At 58.3% G+C, this 18040-nt stretch overlaps 1 protein-coding gene across 1 annotated transcript in view; it reads right to left on the bottom strand.

Moving 5' to 3' along the window:
- Window positions 1–2171: 2171 nt before the first annotated feature.
- Window positions 2172–18040, bottom strand: part of LRP1 (LDL receptor related protein 1) — an 81620-nt gene continuing 65751 nt past the window's right edge. Inside the window, exons 56-89 of the mRNA XM_066258743.1 lie at window positions 17346–17529; window positions 17113–17198; window positions 16821–16940; window positions 16158–16345; window positions 15803–16008; window positions 15123–15311; window positions 14434–14582; window positions 13919–14012; window positions 13687–13803; window positions 13324–13443; window positions 12445–12567; window positions 12129–12254; window positions 11596–11712; window positions 10832–10938; window positions 10611–10743; window positions 9810–9929; window positions 9594–9716; window positions 9110–9250; window positions 8887–9021; window positions 8681–8800; window positions 7348–7616; window positions 6603–6781; window positions 6031–6137; window positions 5673–5789; window positions 5014–5190; window positions 4730–4870; window positions 4449–4622; window positions 4021–4182; window positions 3503–3677; window positions 3280–3381; window positions 3065–3129; window positions 2873–2963; window positions 2631–2775; window positions 2172–2464 (exon numbers count right to left, since the gene is read on the bottom strand). Of these exons, the coding sequence (XP_066114840.1) occupies window positions 2324–2464; window positions 2631–2775; window positions 2873–2963; window positions 3065–3129; window positions 3280–3381; window positions 3503–3677; window positions 4021–4182; window positions 4449–4622; window positions 4730–4870; window positions 5014–5190; window positions 5673–5789; window positions 6031–6137; window positions 6603–6781; window positions 7348–7616; window positions 8681–8800; window positions 8887–9021; window positions 9110–9250; window positions 9594–9716; window positions 9810–9929; window positions 10611–10743; window positions 10832–10938; window positions 11596–11712; window positions 12129–12254; window positions 12445–12567; window positions 13324–13443; window positions 13687–13803; window positions 13919–14012; window positions 14434–14582; window positions 15123–15311; window positions 15803–16008; window positions 16158–16345; window positions 16821–16940; window positions 17113–17198; window positions 17346–17529 (4743 nt within the window). The 3' untranslated portion in view covers window positions 2172–2323. The remainder of the gene's footprint in view (window positions 2465–2630; window positions 2776–2872; window positions 2964–3064; window positions 3130–3279; window positions 3382–3502; window positions 3678–4020; window positions 4183–4448; window positions 4623–4729; window positions 4871–5013; window positions 5191–5672; window positions 5790–6030; window positions 6138–6602; window positions 6782–7347; window positions 7617–8680; window positions 8801–8886; window positions 9022–9109; window positions 9251–9593; window positions 9717–9809; window positions 9930–10610; window positions 10744–10831; window positions 10939–11595; window positions 11713–12128; window positions 12255–12444; window positions 12568–13323; window positions 13444–13686; window positions 13804–13918; window positions 14013–14433; window positions 14583–15122; window positions 15312–15802; window positions 16009–16157; window positions 16346–16820; window positions 16941–17112; window positions 17199–17345; window positions 17530–18040) is intronic.

Here is an 18040-nt window from a genome sequence, read left to right as displayed (position 1 = left end):
CCTTGTATCTCATCTCTCATTTTATCTATATCGCCTCTGCCCCTGGTTCTGTCCCTGTCTCTCCATCTCTGTTTTAGGCCCCCTCTGCTGTCCTTTCCAGGTGGAGAGTTTTTGAGGGCTGCCTTCTGGTAGACCCTCTCTTGCCTGCTCCTGGAAAGCAGAGAGGATGCTGACTGGAGTGGGTGTGCATTCCAAGCCGCAGCTGGGGGCCCCTCTCGCTTTGCCCAGGATCTTGAGGCGACAGGCAGAGAATCAGTGGCTCCCGGGGGGGCGCCAGATGCAGGGCTGGCAGAAGGAGAGAATGAGGGGGTGGGGCTGGTGGTGGTGTGGTAGGAGAGCAGACGCTGGGGGAGGGAGAGGGGCCGGCTGGGGAGGGGAGGATAGTGAAGGGGGTGTGTGGCAGAATAGCCCGAGGGAAGAAAGTGAGAGGCTGGGCTGGGGTTCGCCCGCAGGTGCATAATTAGTGTGTGCAGGGAGGAGACTGTGTTGGGCTTCAGGATGAGTGACGCTGCAGGAGTGCATGCGCCACCTGGTGGACAAGCGGGTGCACAAGCCTCCCTCTCAATCCACCAGGATATCCCTTCTCAGCAGGGTCTCTCTGGCCTTTCACTCCCACCAGGGCAGTGGAGGATCTCAGCTGGCTTGGAGGCCTAGGTTGGAGATGGAATCTCAGGGCTTAAGAGGGGAGAGGTTTTTGTTTCTAGACGTGCCTGAACTAGGGAGGGAAGGGTAATGAAAAGCAGTGATCCCCCTGAGGGACTTGGGTAAGGGTTTGGCTTCACCACTCTCTGTGTGAAGCTGTGTGACCTGCAAGCAGTTCCCTTCTCTGGGCAGGGGTTGAAGTAGACCTGGGATACCTTTGATTGTAGCTGTCCTTTCCTGTCTACCCCTAGGATGTCTAAAATGATGGGTGAATTGGGTCTGTTGGTGGCCCACGGGCCTGGCAAACTGGTTTGCCCTGTTCTCCTTTGGCCCAGGGCCCCCCTTCTCCTGAATTCAGGGTTCTACTCTTAGCATCTGATTAATTAGTCTCCATGAAATGTGGGATGGTAGCTCTTTAAGAGCAACATTCAGTAGCAGAGCTGTATAGGACGACTCTGAAGGATTAGAAGCCCCTTCACAAACCCAGTGTGCTCAGATCCCACGGTGGGATTTCTCACTATGGGAGATCATATAGGTAGTGTCCCATAAAAGTGACAATGCAGGGAAACAGATTTTGAAGTTAATATCCTAGAGCCAGAAGGAAACAAGAGAGGTGAAGTCATCTACTCAATGTCACACACCCAGGAGAAGCAGATCTTTTCTTTTCAAGTCCAGTGCCACCCTGTTCACACGCCATGGGGAGATGGAGAGCGAGGGAGTCCCCGGAGAAGGGCGGTCTAGACCAGACTCTCAGCATGCCTCTAGGACGGAGCAGGGCTCCCTCTGGTGGTTGAAGCAGGTAAGCACAGCCCAGCTCTCAGTCTCACACTCATAGGTAGACACAGTGGCTTTTCTTTTCTTCCTTTTTTTTTCTTTTATAATTTTATTTATAACAATATCTGTGTTATTTAGTTGTAAAGGAATTCAGCAAAAATTATTAAAACGTTTGTGTCCCCAAAACAGGGCTGCCCGCTTGCCCTTCCTTGGTATGCCCCACCTCCTCCCCAGGGGAGGGGAGGCTGGGGTACTCTTTACCAAAGAAAAGTCTCCAGTCCTGGGAGCCAAGTGGGGGCACTGGAAAGGGGGTGCCTGTCAAGGAGAGGTACTGAGAGTGGCCATCTCAAAGGTGCCCCTAGAATGGGGGCTGGGGCATGGGATGGTATATACCCCAAGAACTAAAAACCTCCACCCTTTCTTTCCTTATTCAGCTAGAACCATCTCTTCCAGACAAGGGCAGCGAAGGGCTCTCCTCACCAGAATTAGCCCGCAGGGAGCTGACAGGGGTAAGGGAGGGACTACAGCGGACAGTCCTGACAAAGTATCCTGACCAGGGAGGTGGAGGCAGCACCGCCAGCTCTCCGGGTGGGGGTGCATTTTGGTGGAAGGTGGGGGCCCCTTATACCTGTAAGCCAGAGGATCCCCCAAAGCCCTCCATAGCCCCCCTCCCTGAAGGCAGCATGGGGAGGGGACTGAGAAGCGGGCAGGAAGGAGAAGAATGAAAAGAGATAATACTGTGCTCGCCTGCTCACTCACATATAAAAAGTAATTCCTTCATTTTTACATTTATACATCCCGGCAGGGCCAGGGAGGGCTGGCTAGTTGGGCAGGAACGGGGCTCACTGAAGGGCTTCTCTGGCAGGGTCAGGAGGTTCTCTGGGGGGTAGTCCAGTAGGGCAGGGGCCTATGCCAAAGGGTCCCCTATCTCGTCCTCAGGGCCCCGGCCCAGAAGTTCTCGCTTCTCATCCGTGCTGGCCAGAGAGTGGCGGCTGCCGTGACCACCCATGTAGAGTGTGGCGTACACAGGGTTGGTGAAGTTGGTGGGCTGCAAGGTGATAGAGGGTTCAGGTGGGACTCAGAGGCTGGGCTTTATGGCCCTGGTAGACCACCTCCCACCTCTGTCCCATCATCTAACCCAACACCCTTAGTCACCCCATCCATAGCCTCTTGTCCCTGCCCTGGAAGCCACCTCTTCTGCTCTCCCAGCCCACCTTGTCAGGGTCCAGGGCAAAGTCAGCGTCCAGTAGGCCCCCTACATCATCAGGCTCCCCGCCTTCGTACATCTTATAGGTGGGATTTCCAATCTCCACGTTCATGGCCCCGTTGGTCATCCGCTGGTGCTGGAAGCCCTTAGCCCTGAGGAGAGGCAGGAGTTCAGGAGGCAGGGACTCTAGAAAGGTAAGGCTAGCTAGGGTGGTAATGACTAGAATTTTCCAGACTCCCTATAACTTACCCCCGGACTCGCCGCTTGTACCAGAATACCACTCCAGCAACCAGAATCAGCAGCAGCAACAACAACAGAGGTGTCAGGATGGAGGCCATATCTAGAGGGGAGGAGGTGGGAAACAGTCCAAAAGGCCTAAGAGGCACAGCCCCCCCAATTCCAGGTCCCAGCAGTCTTGCCTCCCCACCCCCTGCCACCTACGTCCAGGCTGCTGTTGGCTGACTGCCTGCTGTTCACACCGGGGTCCTGCCATGTGGGGTGGGCACCTGCAGACAGGAGGGCAGAGCTGAGCAGGCATGACTGCTGCAGCCATGGCTTCCAGGGAAACAGAGAGGGGCGACAGGACCCAGATGGTCTCACTGAGATTTGGGGAAGAGGGATGATCGAGGCCTTGGTGAGGCTCAGACCCAACTCACTGGCACTCAGGCATCATTTTGCTGTTCATGGTGCAGGAACCGCCATTGCTGCAGTGGCCATCACAGGTCAGACAGCTGGGGGCCACCCGGCCATCAGAGCAGCTGCAGGAAGAAGTGAGATGCTGGGACAGGGCTGGATGAGGGGTGGGTCAAGGCAAGGTGGGGAGGAGCAGATAGCCTAAAGCTCTAGCCAGGTACAACTGTGGGAGACAGCCCCACTCACTTGCAAGTGACGTCTCCACTCTGCTTGTTGACCACACAGGCTCCATTGAGACAGCGGCTGCACTTATTCACATGGCATGTAGGCCCCTCGAAGTGGGCAGTACAGCGGCACTGCCGGGAGCCGTCAGCAGCCATTTGGCATGTGCCGGAGTTCTCACAGTAGCCAGAGCACTGCCCTGTGGTTTGGGGGGGGGTGGACAGGAGATACCTGGAGCCCCATCCTTATGAGGGTACTCCACAGGTTATGGGGCGGTGCTGGACAGCTGAGGGGAGTTCCAGGTCTTCTGGATGATCTCCAGCTCCTCCTGAGCTCCTGGCGGCTGCCACCTCACGGGTTCCAGGTTACCAGGATGAATAATAATCCTGATGCCAGTGGGCTCGCCTCCTCTGGGGAAGTCCTCCTACCTCCACCAGGGGGCACAGCCCTTCCTAGAACTCATCCCTGCGGCTACCACCCTAGGCTCTCAGGTCCCCCCATTCCCCTCACCCTGCCCTGGGACCCAGGGATGGCGGACTCACGGTACTGGCAGCGGTCACCCAGAAAGCCAGGTAGGCATCGGCACTGGGGCTGGTTGCCCTGGTTGACAGTGCAGGTGCTGTTGTTGGCACAGTGGCCCGCACACACCTGCTGGGTGCACTTGGGGCCTGTGAAGCCCGTGGGGCAGCGGCACGTAGGCATGCCTGGCGAGAGAGGAGGTATGAGCAGGACTGCGGCCCACTGAACCACCCGGGCCTACCACAGAGGATCAGGGCTCTGAGGTCCCAGGTGGGAGGCAGACAGCAGAAGGATGGGATATAGGCTGCAGACAGCAGGCCTGAGCGGAGGCAGAGGTGAAGCCAGGCAGGATGTGGGTTGGAGATTCGCCCGCCCGAGGCAGGGCACAAGGGTTGGGGGGGCGGGGCCAAGGGGCCAGGGGCGGTCCTGTCAGGGGAACCGGAGTGCATACCAGAGGGGGAGGCAGCGCAGGTGCCCCCATTTTGACAGTGCTCCCAGCACTGGTCCAGCTCACACTTGTCGCCTGTGTAGCGGGGCTGGCAGCGGCACTTGGGCTGCCTCCGCGCATTGAGGAAGCAGCTGCCACCATTGAAGCACTGCAGAGTACAGGTTCCTGGCTGAGGAGCTGCAGGAAAGACCCCAGGGCAGACCCAGGGAGAGAGGAGTTCAGGGGCTGCAAGGAGCAAGGTCCTGGGGCAAGGTGTGGGGGACAGGGGAGGGGTGCGAGCATACCATCTGGTGGGGGTGTTGGCGAGGGAACAGCCACACAGGTGCCATTGTCGAGGCGCTTCCCGTTGGGACAGGTGCAGACGGGACCACTAGGGCTCAGCAGGCAGAGCCACTCACACTTCTTACGGTCACAGGGGTTGGTCACTGCAGGCATGTGCCAGGGTAGGAGTGGGCTGAGCTCTGTGGACCCAGAACCCTCTCCTGCCCACCAGGAACTGAGGCCACAGCTTGGAGACTCAAGGCCCTCAGGCTTCCCCTGCCCAGCCTGGCACTCCTTCCCTGCTCACCGTCAGGCTGCTTGTGCTGGTGGTACAGGACCACATCAGAAGCATGGTTGAGGCCCCCCGTCAGGTTGATCAAGGGGCTGTGTCCAAACTTATGGATCTTAAAGACACGATTATTGATGTAGGTGACACCATAGATGTAATCCTCAAAGACATCGATGCTGAAGGGGTGACTTAGGCCTGGGGGAGGACATGGAGGGGACTCAGGCCTTGGTCGCACTCTCCAGGATATTGGCCTCCATGGCTCCCAGGCACCTCAAGTCCAAGATGTCCAAAACCAAATGCCCCCCAGCCTCTCTTCCTCCTCCTGTGGCTTCTACTGGCACAAGGTCCCAGCATTGCTAGACTTTTGGGTTCAGGACTGACTTCTGCTGCCTCTCCCCACATTTGCTAAGTACCTACAGCCACCTCTACTGACTCCATGCACTCAAGATCCATTGATATGATAAATGAAATAACAAGTGGGCCAGAGGGTCTGAGTGGGACTCAGGCCTGCAGGGCCGGTGCCAGGGGAGTGCAGCGGGAAGAGACCTGGAAGGCGCTGCGGGACTGTTGGGGGCTAGGCCGGGGAGGATGGCAGGCACTGGGGGAGGCCTCGGGCGCAGTGGAGAGGACGGGAGGCCTGAGGTCAGGGTTGGTGGAGGCTGCTGTCAGACGCTGACCTCGTTTGCTGTCAGCAGCCACAATGGGGTCAGTGCCATTCAGCCGGATGCTGCCGATGACTGAGAGCTTGGCATCCGCCCAGTACAGCCGTTCGTTGTGATAATCCACAGCCAGGCCTGGGGGAGACAAAGGGCATGGTGAGTCCCAGTCTCTCCCACCTCAGGCTGGGGGAGAAGGTGGAACTGTTTCCATGCTGGGATTGCTCCACTCTATTCCCATAACTACTCCCAATTACTAATTTTGGAAAAGCTTCCACAGCCTGTCTGCGCCATCCCAGCCCAAGCTTCCTCCTCTCCTTAGCTTTTGTGTGACTTCAGCGAACCTGTCCGTTCCACACCCTGTCCCGTTGCCACAGACCTGTGGGCCACTGGATGTTGTCCTGTACCAATGTCTCCCGTAGGGTCCCATCCATTGCTGCCGTTTCAATCTTGGGGTGGTTCCCCCAATCTGACCAGTACATGGTGCTGGAGAAGGAAAAGGGGTGAGTGTGGGTAGGACTTGAGGCTTCCAGAGGAGGTTGACCCAGGTAGGCCACCAGGTTCCCGGCCTGGGCATGGGACTTCTGGATCTTAGGAGGAGGGTTCTATTTGCCTCCTCTAGAGAGAATCAGTTTCCTGACCAGGTTAAGAACTTTTTACTCCAAAACCGCCATATGCTGACCCAGAGTCAGCTACGTGAGCAGAGCCACCCCCGGAGCAAAGCAGCAGACCAGACTTGGGCTGGCTGGGACAGCCCACCAAGGGGAAGTGAGGCCCTATTTGAGTGGGCCAGCTGGGAGTCCTGGGCAAAGGCAGACTGGGCAGGGGCAGGGCGGGCAGCTGGGAAGCCCTGAGGCCAAGGGAGACTCGACCTGAGGCAGGTCTGGAAGGAGAGAGCACATCTGGGGTGCTGGGCACCCACCCCCATCCCAGCCCAGATGCCCTGCCCACCCCCTCAGTGGGTCCACCACGATGGCATGGGGCTCATCAATCATCCCGGAGATGAGGGTCTTGCGGTTCTCGCCCTTCATCTGTGCCACCTCGATCACGTCGCGGCCTGAATCAGTCCAGTACACGTTCCCAGCCACCCAATCAATGGCAATGCCCCTGGGCATCTTGAGTCCTGAGATCTGAATGTGGGGGGCAGTCACAGTGTCAGGGGCAACCCCCCCGACTGAGACCACCTTTGGTCTTCCTGCCTGTTATCCATCCCCCAATTCTGCCAGCCTGTCTTTGCTAAAACCTCACCCCAGACTGAGAGCTAATCCCCTGGCTTTGAAGACATTCAACAGAAACTTAATCTTATGGGCCACCCTTAACACTTTCACATATTTTGCTGGATTAGACATTATACCCTGCTTTATTGAGGAACAAACTGAGGCCCAAAGAGGCCAAATTGGTTGGCCAAGATTGACACAGCGGGTGGCAGTGGCAATCACGAACTGGACATGGCTGTGATGCTGAAGGTCTGGGTGCCCACAGTGTCCTGCTGCCTTGGCTGCAGTGTGAAAGAGCCAACAACTGGGATTCTCACTGCTCTGCCCAGCTGTGGTCTGTGCCTCTGACATAATGCTCACCGCCCTTGCCCTCCAGTCCCGCCCTCTACACTGCCACTGTTCTTTTCAGATTCTGCTCAGAACCAGCAGCTCTTTCTCCACTCAGCCCCTGTGGACCCCATGCCAGGCTGGGTGCTCACATTAAGGTGGGTGACACCCCGGTCAATCTCTCGCCGGTGGCGATTGGAAGTGGTGGGAGGCGCAGCAGGGGGCAGGCTTCGGTAGGAGATGGTGCCCGTGTGCCAGTTGGTCCAATAGACACGGCCAGCCTTGACATGGACATCCATGGCATCGATGCGGACACTCTCATCACCCTGGAAGGCCTGCTCATAGGCTGAATGCGGGTGACTGGGGAACAGGCTGCGGATCTCGTTGTCGTCGGCGATGTACAGAACCTGATACTCAGAGCCTGGAGAGGCAAGGGGCCAGACGTCGGGTGTGGGGAAGGGCAGCGGCAGTAGGTCTGGGCGGTGTCCCGCTGGGCCTGGTGCTGGGAGGAGTGTGCCTGAGATGTGCTCCACCCAGCCCAGTCCCTTTCACACTGACAGTGTCTTTTCTCCAAACCAATCTGTCTGCCCCACCTGGAGCCTCTGCTCATCCCACCACCCCAGTGCTAGCCTCAGCCCTCAGAATATCCTTCCACCGCCCCTCCCCTGACCTTATCTAGTGGGAACTGCTTCTCCGGAAAGCTGGCCCTGCTCCTCCAACCTGAGGGACTTCTGCCTCCTCATGGCCTCTGGCTGACACCACCAGGCTCTCTGCTACACACTGATGTGTGTTCGTGGTGCACATGCACGTGGATGTATAGGCACAGACATGGAGGCGTGTATAGGCGTGTGTGTGCAGGGGAGTGTACTTGGGTGTTGGGGTTGGGTCATGTGTACATGCATGCCCGCAGTGTGCACGGGGGGTATGTGCCTGGGCGTGTGGGCATGTTTCAGCACAGGCACAAGGAAGCTGCAGGTGTGTGTCTGATCATATGGGTGAGAACTCACACATTCAATAACAAGAAGGTAACAACGTGAGGTGATATGTTAATTAACTCCATGGGAGGGATCCTTTTATAAGTTGTATATATATCAAATCATCACCTTGTACACATTAAATATCTGACGATTTTGTCGTTATATCTCAATAAAGCTGAAGAAAAGTATAAAGGGAATATGCAGGTGGCATACAGGTGACTGGAACGGTGGCAGTGTGCATCTATGTGTGCTCCTCCTGGGAGTGGGGGCTAGGGGGTACAGGTGTGCTGCCCCACCCCAGACTTCCTCAGATGAGCCAGCCCAGGACCTGCGCCCACTGTGCAGCCACCAGCACTCTGCATGGGAGACTGCGCCTGTGTGTCTGGGGTTCCACGCTTGGGCAAGGGCGTAAAGAAGAAAACCTCCATCCCAGGTCCACCCGTGTTAGATCTGGCGCTGCAGAGCCCCGCCGGCCCTCCCTGTCCTCTCCCTGCCCGGGCTCCCATACCTTCAGCCTTGCAGGTGTTGTGTGTCTTCATGAAGTTGCGAGCACAGCTGCAGAGGTGCCCGCCCTTGGTGTTGTTGCAGAGCTGTGAGCAGGTGCCGAAGCGTAGGCACTCGTTGATGTCTGGAGGTTACATGGGAGGGTCGTGGAGAAATTCCACGTGGCTGGAGTTTCTGCCTGCCTCACCCCACCCTGCCCCACCTTCCTACCCTGGCATCCGGGCTGGCCTGGCACCGTGTGGAAGCCAGGTCGGCAAGCACAGTAGGCGGCTTTGTCGGTACGCACGCAGCGTGCCTCATCCCCACAGATGCTGGCATTGGTGGCACAGCTGGTCAGCTTGGGGTCTGTGGGGGACAGAGAATGGGTCCCTTCGACTGAGCTGCCCCAGGCTGGGCTTTGGTCCTCTGAGCCCTGCTGGCCCCGCGCCCTCACCAATGCTGCAGTCCTCCTCGTCGGAGCCGTCCCCGCAGTCATCAAACATGTTGCAGCGCAGCGAGGAGGAGAGGCAGCGCTGGTTCCGGCACAGAAACTCCTTCTTGTCTTTGCAGTGGGGGTTCTGAGCTGTAGGGGGCTCTGGGAAGGGCAGGGGCTTCAGGTCTAGAGTATTCACCACCTTGCCCCCTCCTCCCAGAGGGGATCCCAGTCAGTTGTGGGTAAAGATGGGACCCAAGCCTGGCCATCTGTCAAGCTTGCAGGGGAAGCTGGTTAGGGCTTCAGTCTCCACCTCAAGACCTAGGGCATCAGGAAGCAGCAGTGCCTTCCCCAAGGGTTGCTCTACCCCCAGGAAGGGCCCTCGGGCTCCCAGCAATGGAACTTCCCCCTCCTGGACGAGTCCATTCCTGGACACAGCTCCCACTTGGCTCAGCCCTAACCCACGCACACCCCACGGCAGGCCCCAAGCTCCTCCCTCACTCACCGCAGTCCTCCTCATCAGTCCCATCCCCACAGTGGTTGGTGCCATCGCACTGGCGCCCGATCCACAAGCAGACACGGTCATTTTTGCAACGGAAGGGCCGGTTCGGAGGGCACACAAATCGGGCTACGGAAGACAGAGCCGGAATCAACCCTGGGGGCAAGCCGCTGCCCCCCCCCCCCCCCGGAGCCCGGCCCCTGCCCACGCCCTCAGCCTCACCACACTCCTCAGGGTTCTCATCAGAATTGTCACCGCAGTCGTCCTCGCCGTCGCACTTCCATGCCAGGGGCTTGCACAGAGTGTTGTTGCACTGGAACTCGTCCAGGGGGCATGTCCGCACTAAACGCAGGGGGAGCAGAGCTAGCCACGAGCCCCGAGCCCCAGGCTGCCGGGGGCGGCACCTTGCCTGGACCTCTCGCTCCACAGATGGAGGCCCAGGAGTCACCAAGCAAGCGGTGGTACAGCCAGACTGGACCCAGGCGTAATGTCTACCAGCCAGATGGCTGGGGCAGAACTGCCTTGTCTGGTATTTAGGGGAGAAGCGGCCTTTTTAGGAAGTGGACAGAGGGGTCCAGAGAGCCCTCTTTCTCTGGTGGTTGAGCCAGGACACTGAGGCCCACAGTGTAGTTCAACGGCAGGTGCACAGAGGAGCACTGAGCTGGAGTCAGGAGACCTAGGTTCCAGTCCCTGTCCTCGCCCACCAGGGCAGAGCCCTCACTGTTGGGGTCTCTGTTCTAAGCCCCAATCTTCTCTCCCCCTGGCTTCTCACCGCCCCCTATAGGCTGCTGAGCCCAGGCAGGTTGGCCGCGGGCAGGTGCTATCTCATTGTCCAGGGAAAGGAGAGTGAGCAGGGACTTTATTTCTCAGGGCAACAGTCTTCTAGGAACAAACAGGGTGAGGCCTACATGGATATAGCCCACCAGTTTCTGCTGGATTGCAGTTTAACTGGTTCCTTGCCTAAGTGCTGCTGTGGGGTGGGGGCCGGTGGGAGGGCCGGGGAACCAAGCGGCGGGGGCTTACCACCAGTGCCACAGGCTTCCTCGTCACTGCCATCCATGCAGTCGGCATCCGCATCACAACGCCAGCGGAGGGGGATGCAGTGACCACTCTTGCACTGGAACTGGTCCATGTCACAGCGGGGTGTGCAGTCTTTCTGTGGGCCAGGGGGCCGGCATCCCGGTCAGACCTGGGTACCCCTGCGGCCCTGCTCTGCCACCCCCTCTGTCAGCTTCTGTGCCTACCTCGTCTGAGCCATCGGCACAGTCATGGTCCCCGTCACATTTCCAGCGCCCAGCAATGCAGCGGCCGTTGGCACAGGAGAACTCGCTCTCAGAGCAGGGCCGAGGGGCTGGGAAGGACGAGACAGGCCCCAGGGGGGTGGGCACAGGCACTCAGCCCTTGAGAGCATCTCCAGCCCTTGGTGGAGTAATACCACCCACCCCTGTGTTCCTGAAAGCTGCAGTTGACTGGCATAGTGACCAGAATGGGTGGCCAAATGGCTGCCCTTATGGGACCAGCAGGCATAGAAGGTGCTCGCTTACCCCTCTGGGGCAAACCAGAGAGGGCACGGGTCCCTGGGCCTGCCCTCAGGACTCAGGACGGGTCCCTGTGTGTGGGGAAGGGCAGGGAGGGGCAAGGCCACTAAGACAAGCACCAGGGTTTAGGAAGCGGCCAGTAAAGGATGATGGGCTGAGGCAGAGCACGGGACGGGCGGGCTCCGGGCAGAGGCAGGGGCGTGGCGGGAGCACGGCACATCACAGACACCTACCTCTGCAACCCCCAGAGGACAGTGTGAAAGTGGAGAGAAACATGAGATGAGGTGAAATGGCACAAACCCAAATACACAACATGGAGTGGGGTGGGGTGAGGAAGAGGAGGGTGGAGCTCCTGACTCCCAGCCCAGGCGGTGGCCACTGGCCCTCTGCCCTCAGCCACCGCCCTCGTGCCTGAGGCCTCCTGGGGAAGGACACCTGCAAGGCGGGGTGTGGTGGGGCGGGGGACATACTGCAGCTCTCCTCGTCGGAGTTGTCCCCGCAGTCATTGTCATAGTCACACTGCCAGCGGCCCGGCACGCAACGGTTGTTCTTGCAACGGAACTGGTAGGGCTCACAGGTGCGCTCGTCTGGTGAGGCAGGGTTGGAGGGCAGTCAGGGACAGTGGGGGTGGGGGAGACATCAGGGTCTCACCGAGGCCAGGGCACCCAGGAGTAGGAGAGTGGGAGTTCCGGCCCAAGGCAGGTCAACATGGGAGGCAGTGTTCTGAGACTCAGTGTCTGCAAGGAGGTCATGGGGCAGAAGGGACACGAGGAGGGACGCTGCTTTGAGAACTCATAGGTTCTGTGTCGGTGAAGTGCTGATGAGGTGCTGGGGGCCAGGTACAGAGGAACTAACACAGGAGGACGTGGTCACAGGACACCTGGTGCCAAGCAGGTAGGGCTCCAGTGAGCAGGCAGCCCAGCTAGGCCTGTCAGTGGATGCCACCCCACCTCTCCACAGGCAGGTTGCCTTCCCCCGCAGAGTCTGGGCTGGGGGAGCTCACCACACTCTTCCTTGGGCTCGTCTGAGCCGTCCCCACAGTCGTCCTCTCCGTCACACTTCCAGCGCGCTGGGATACAGCGGCCCGAATCTTTGCAGCGGAACTCATCTACCCCGCAGGTCATCTGGGCTGCAAGAGGGTGGGCCCGGTGGTGAGGGGAGGCTACTTACAGGAATGTGCTGTGAGGGTGGGGGCGGCCACTAAGGGGGTGGCATGTGGGGTGGGTGGGAGCAGCAACACCACGGAGCTCCAGGGGCTTGGGGAGGGCATCTCTTTGTGGGAGGTGGGCTCCAGGTTCCAGGAGTACTAGGCAACTCACTGCAATTAGCAGGCTCGTCACTGCCATCCACGCAGTCATTGTCCCGGTCACACACCCAGACTCGGGGGATACAGCGCTTGGTGATGGAGCACTGGAACTGGTTGGGGGCACAGGTCACCTCGGCTGTGGGGTAGGGAATAGAATGAGGACTTACCGTTTCTGCTTCCCACTACAGTTCAAGATCACCATCTTCTCCATTTTCCAAGCCTTGCCCCTCCCTGCTTCCTGCCAACAATTTCTTGAGAGGAAGGAATAGTTTATCTCCAATTTTGGTGATTTTTGTTTTCTGGATCTGCACATCTCTCTACCAAGCATGATGATTTTATTTATTTTTATTGCAAGAAAGAGAGGGAAGGGGGATATATATATATATATATATATATGGAGAGAGAGAGAGAGAGAGAGAGAGGGGAAGGGAGAGAGATGAGAAGCATCAACTCATAGTTGCATCACTTTAGTTGTTCATTGATTGCTTTTTGTATGTACCTTGACCGGGGGGCTCCAACTCAGCCAGTGACCCCTTGCTCTAGCCAGTGACCTTTGGGCTCATGCCAGTGACCATGGTATTGTGTCAATGACTCCAATCTCAAGCTGGCAACCCTGTGCTCAAGATGGTGAGCCTGTGCTTAAGCCGGTGACCTCAGGGTTTTGAACCTGGGACCCCTCAGCATCCCAGGTCAATGTTCTATCTGTTGTGCCACCACAGGTCAGGCCAAGCACAATGATTTTATGAACAAACTAAGTAACTCCCAACATAATGTGTGCTGCCCTCTATTAACATTACTTGAGCACAGCACGGCCCCTAGAAGTGGTGGACAGATTGCAATGTGAACTGTTACCCCACCACCCCGGTCCCTACCCACAGCCTGGGGAACTCACGGCAGTCCCTCTCATCCTCTCCATCTCCACAGTTGTCCTGCCCATTGCAACGGAAGATGCCAGGAATACAACGGTTGGTGTTGGTGCACTTGAACTGACTGGGCAAGCAGACGTGGATGTCTGGGGGGTGGGGAGGAGAGCAGGGTAAGTAACGGTGGATGGAGGACTCGGGGGAAGAGAGTGGGCACCTGACTCCCTTTGTGGGAGAGTGCAGGCTCAGGGCCTGGAGCAGCAGGAGACCAGCCTGGAGAGGAGGCTGCTGCAGGCTGAGCTTCCTTGCCCTTGGAGTGTAGTTATGAAACCCCCAAACCTCAAGGAGGAACAAAGCAGGGAAGGGCAGCCAGGGGCCGGGCAGTTCTTTACCACAGTTGGCCTCGTCACTGTTATCCTGGCAGTCATTGTCCCCGTCACAGATGAAGGCTGGATTTGTGCAGATGCCTGTTGAGCACTGAAACTGTCCTGGGCGGCACTTGAACTCGTCTACCGGAAGGAGAGGCTCAGCATCAGGACTGCGGGCAGGCATGACCACTCAGGGCCTCAGAGCCAGGCTGCCCCTACGCAGGACCCTCTTGCCTCCCCCACCCCAGGCACTCACGACAGTCTGGAGGTTCATCTGAGTGGTCCCCACAATCGTCCTCTGTGTCACACTTCCACCAGAAGGGGATGCACTTGTCATTCTTGCACACAAACTGGAGGGCAGGCGGGGGCAAGAGGGGTTGGTGGGGGTCTGGGGAGCTTAGGACGTTCTCTTTTGAGGGGCTGGGACGTTTCAAAGGAGAAGCAAGGTCAAGGTTTTCTGGGAAAAGGTTAAGCTGGGTGGGAGGCTGGGACATGATGAGTGCAGGAAGGCCAGGCAAGGGGGTACCTGTGTGGAGATCAGGGTTGGGGGTATTGGTGAGGGAGGGTCAGGGTTAGGGTGTAGGGGTGTTTGTGTGAGGTGACGGGTGTAAAGTATTGCTGTGGGGAGACAAGAGGTAGGCAAGAGATGTAGGGGTGTTAGCATGGGGAAACCAGATGCGTGAGGACATTAGAGAGGGTGCTGGGTTCCAAGGAGGAGTGGGGATTCTGGTGTGGGGGCAGGGGAGTAGGGCTCCAGGGGAAGAGCCTCACCTGGCTTGCTGTGCAGTTGGACACACAGGTGCGCCCATCACTGCCCAGGTAGAAGTTGGTGGGACAAGCACATTTATGGCCACCCCCAGGGGACAGAAGGCACAGGTTGCTGCAGCCGCCGTTGTTGACCTTGCAGGGGTGATTGGGCACTGCCAGAGAAAGAGTGGTTCGGGGTGGCCAACTGGACCCAGTCTATGGCCTACCTCTGCCTGAGCCACTGGCCTCTGGCAGAGTGAGGATCGCACTTGCTGCTAACACATTTTCTGGTCTCTCAGAGGCTGCCTAGCCCTCTCTGTTCTGGGCAGAGATGAGACAGATCCACATTCTGCTCTTTTAGGAGGAAGCTGAAGCCAGATACAGGAGAGAACCCTGTTGAGGTCCCAGGATTAGGCCAAGCCTGAAGCCCACACTGCCTCACCTGTGCCCTCCCTCAGCTATGGCCTGCCTACCTTTGGGGGCCCACCCTGCTTGACTGGCCTCAGGGCCTTGCCACCATGAGGATCCAGGGCTGGTCCCAGTCTGGGCCTGTCTACAGCCTCTCAAATCTCCCAGTGTCTGATTGATGCTGAAGGAGGGGTGGGTAGGAACTCCTGGGGAGACTGTGCGCGCCCCCACCCTGCTGTGCCCCCACTCCATCTTAGCCCTCACGCTGGCTTACCTTCACCTGCTCCCACCGTTTGCTGACTTACCATCTGGCTGGCGCAGGACATGGAAAACATGCAGGTCCATGGGCCGGTGCAGCGTGCTGATGAGGAGGGTCTTGTTGGTGCCCGTGGTCTTGTGAGCTCGGTTGATGGACTTGGTCTCCCAGTCAGTCCAGTAGACATAGTCCTCAAACAAAGTCAGCGCGAAGATGTGCGGGATGTCCTGGTTCAGCACTGCAGGGGAGGGGCAGGTCAGCCGGGCACACGCTGTGCGCCTTGCTTGCCGGACCCCTTAATTTCACAACAGTGCTGTGGCAGGCGCTAGCCTCAGTCTCAGATGGTTAAATGGCTTTCCAAGGTCTCATAGCTAGTAAGTGACAGAGCTGGAACTCAAATCCCAGCCTGTCTGACAGCAGTCTTTCGCACCACAATACTGTCTGGTTTCCTGTCAGGAAGTCAGGTGCTGGCGGGTGCCGACCGGAGGCCTCCCACTCCCATCCGCCATGGGACCCCAGCATCTGGTACAGTGCCTGGGAAGGACCCTCATGCCTAGGCGGTTCCCAGGGGTGCACCCTGGGGTGCTCTAATTACCACACACCCCTGCACCCTTCTTCTGGCTTTTATCTTTTATGCCCACTCTTGCCCCAAAGGTCTAATCCCTTATAGCTTCAACTCTCAACCCCATCAGGTCTGCTGTGCCTGTGGAGCCTCCCGGGCATACTGACCGACATGACGATTGGAGCCGTCTAAGCTGGCGAACTCAATGTAGTCTTCCCGGGCATCGGCCCAGTAGATGCGTTCGGTGACATAGTCCAGGGTCAGGCCATTGGGCCATGTGATCTTGGTGTCCACAATGACGCTGCGGCCAGACCCATCCATGCCAATCCGGCCAATGAGTGAGTGGTCACCCCAGTCTGTCCAGTAAAGGTACCTGGCAGAAGCGTGGGCAGTGAGCCCCCGAGATCCCAACACTGCTCCCTCCAGCTCCCAGCTCCCAGCTGCATGCGGAGAGGCTGAGCCTGCACATCTGAGCATGCTGTCTGCTTTCACAGGCTCCCCCAACCCCGCCTGCTCGCTTACCCATTCTGCACGTCCACCACCAGAGCCCTGGGCTCACGGAGGCCAGAGCTGACCAGCACCGTCCGATAGGCCCCATTGAGCTTGGACACTTCAATGGTGTCCCGGCCCTTGTCACACCAGTACAGGTTGCCGCCCACCCAGTCCACGGCCAGCCCGTCGGGGTTGCTGAGGCCAGTCCGGTGCAGCACCTTCAGATAGGAAAGGTAGGACCCTCAGCCTCCCTGGAACTCAGTGTCCCCATATACAAAGTGAGGAGCTCAGCTGTGAGGACACCGGAAAAGGTCCAACCTTGGGTCTGGTGTCAGCTGAGGCTCTAGGAAAGGGGCCTCTAGATGAGAGACCTCTCCCCCAGCTCCACAGTGTGTGGGAGCATAGGTGTAAGGGAATTCAGACATCAAGGGGGAACTTACTGATAGTTAGGGAAAGAGCAAGAGAAATCTCCTAGACTTTCCTCTGGGCTTAGAGGAGCGGGAGAGGTGAGGACATGCAGAGTCATGTAGTGACTCAGCAAGGACAGGGGAGAAGAAAATAACTGCGGTAGGTGGGTGGGAAGAAGGGGAGATAGCTTTGAAGCAAAGAACACCCTCTAGGAAGGGGCACTGTGGGGCTGGATTTCTGCACTCCTGTATTTGCCAGCCAGGAGGTGGGCTTCCGCAGCCTCACCTGCACATTGCTCCCATTAAGGTGCATCCTTCGGATCATGCTGCCCTGAGTTGTCACATCCGTCCAGTAAATCATCTGCTCTCGGTAGTCAAAATCCAAGGCGACAGCATTGTTCAGGCCCTGGATTGGGGGGTGGGGACAGGTCTGACTGTAGAGTCAGGAGAGGGGTGGCTGAAGACATCAGTAAGTTGTGATGGCCATATGCCCCATGGGGAGCAGGTGGGCTGAACTGGGTGAAGTCGGCAGCTCTGGGCCAGGGGGGCAGGTGCACACGGAGGCCAAGTTCTGGTACCTGCTTAAGCAGCGTGTAGTTGGAGCCGTCCAGGTTGAGCTTGCGCAGGTAGTACCGGTTGGCAAAGATCAGAAATGGCTCCTCGTCTGGAGACAGAGGATCCTGGCTCAGCCGCCAGCTGGGGCACATCAGAGCACTCCCGATCCCAGCCTGTCGGGAACTCTGCTGTCCCAGCCCTACCCCCACAGCCCCAGTTGCCAGGGCCATCTCACGCCCTCCACGCCCCATCTCACCGGTCACAGCCTTGCAGCTGTGGGGGTCACCGCTGCGGGGGGCATAGCCCTCCACGCACAGACACTTGTAGCTGCCGTGGGTGTTGATGCAGAGTTGGCTGCAGGGGAAGGTGGTGCTGCACTCATCCACATCGGCACACGTGCGGCCGTCATCCTTCAGCCGAAAGCCAGGGCGGCAGCGGCACTGTGGGCACAGGGAGCCTTGGCTAGGGGCTGGGTAGGAGTCTGGGCTGCCCTGGAAGCTGAGAGCCTCCACCCGAGACCAGGGATCAGAGGCCATCGGGAGGCTCTGGTTCCCTCCATCGGGAGAGCCCACACTTGCCCAGCAAGGCAGGTACAAACAAGTGCTGAGCAGACCGTGCCAGCTATCTGGCCCTCACCCCACCAAAACCACCAGAGTGAGTCCCAATGACCACCACGTTTCCACGTCCACAGGGCAGTGCTCAGGCCTCATCTCATGTGACCCGTGGACATCATTTGACAGAGCTAACCATGCTCCTCTCCAATGCTTTCTTCACTTGCTGTTCTTCAGCCCGTGTTGTTCCCTTCTCAGGTGCATGAGCTGGTCCCCTCGCCTCCCAGCCTTGGGGTGGCTGAGCACAGGGCTCAGGCCTTGGAGTTCCCCTTTTCTATCTGCACTCCCTCCCTTGGACTTAAATATCATCTGTATGGTGAAAACTCTCAGATTTTATTCT

This window comes from Saccopteryx bilineata, chromosome 2, assembly GCF_036850765.1.
Source record: "Saccopteryx bilineata isolate mSacBil1 chromosome 2, mSacBil1_pri_phased_curated, whole genome shotgun sequence".
Classification (NCBI taxonomy): domain Eukaryota; kingdom Metazoa; phylum Chordata; class Mammalia; order Chiroptera; family Emballonuridae; genus Saccopteryx; species Saccopteryx bilineata.
This window is presented reverse-complemented; position numbering and strand designations above follow the sequence as displayed.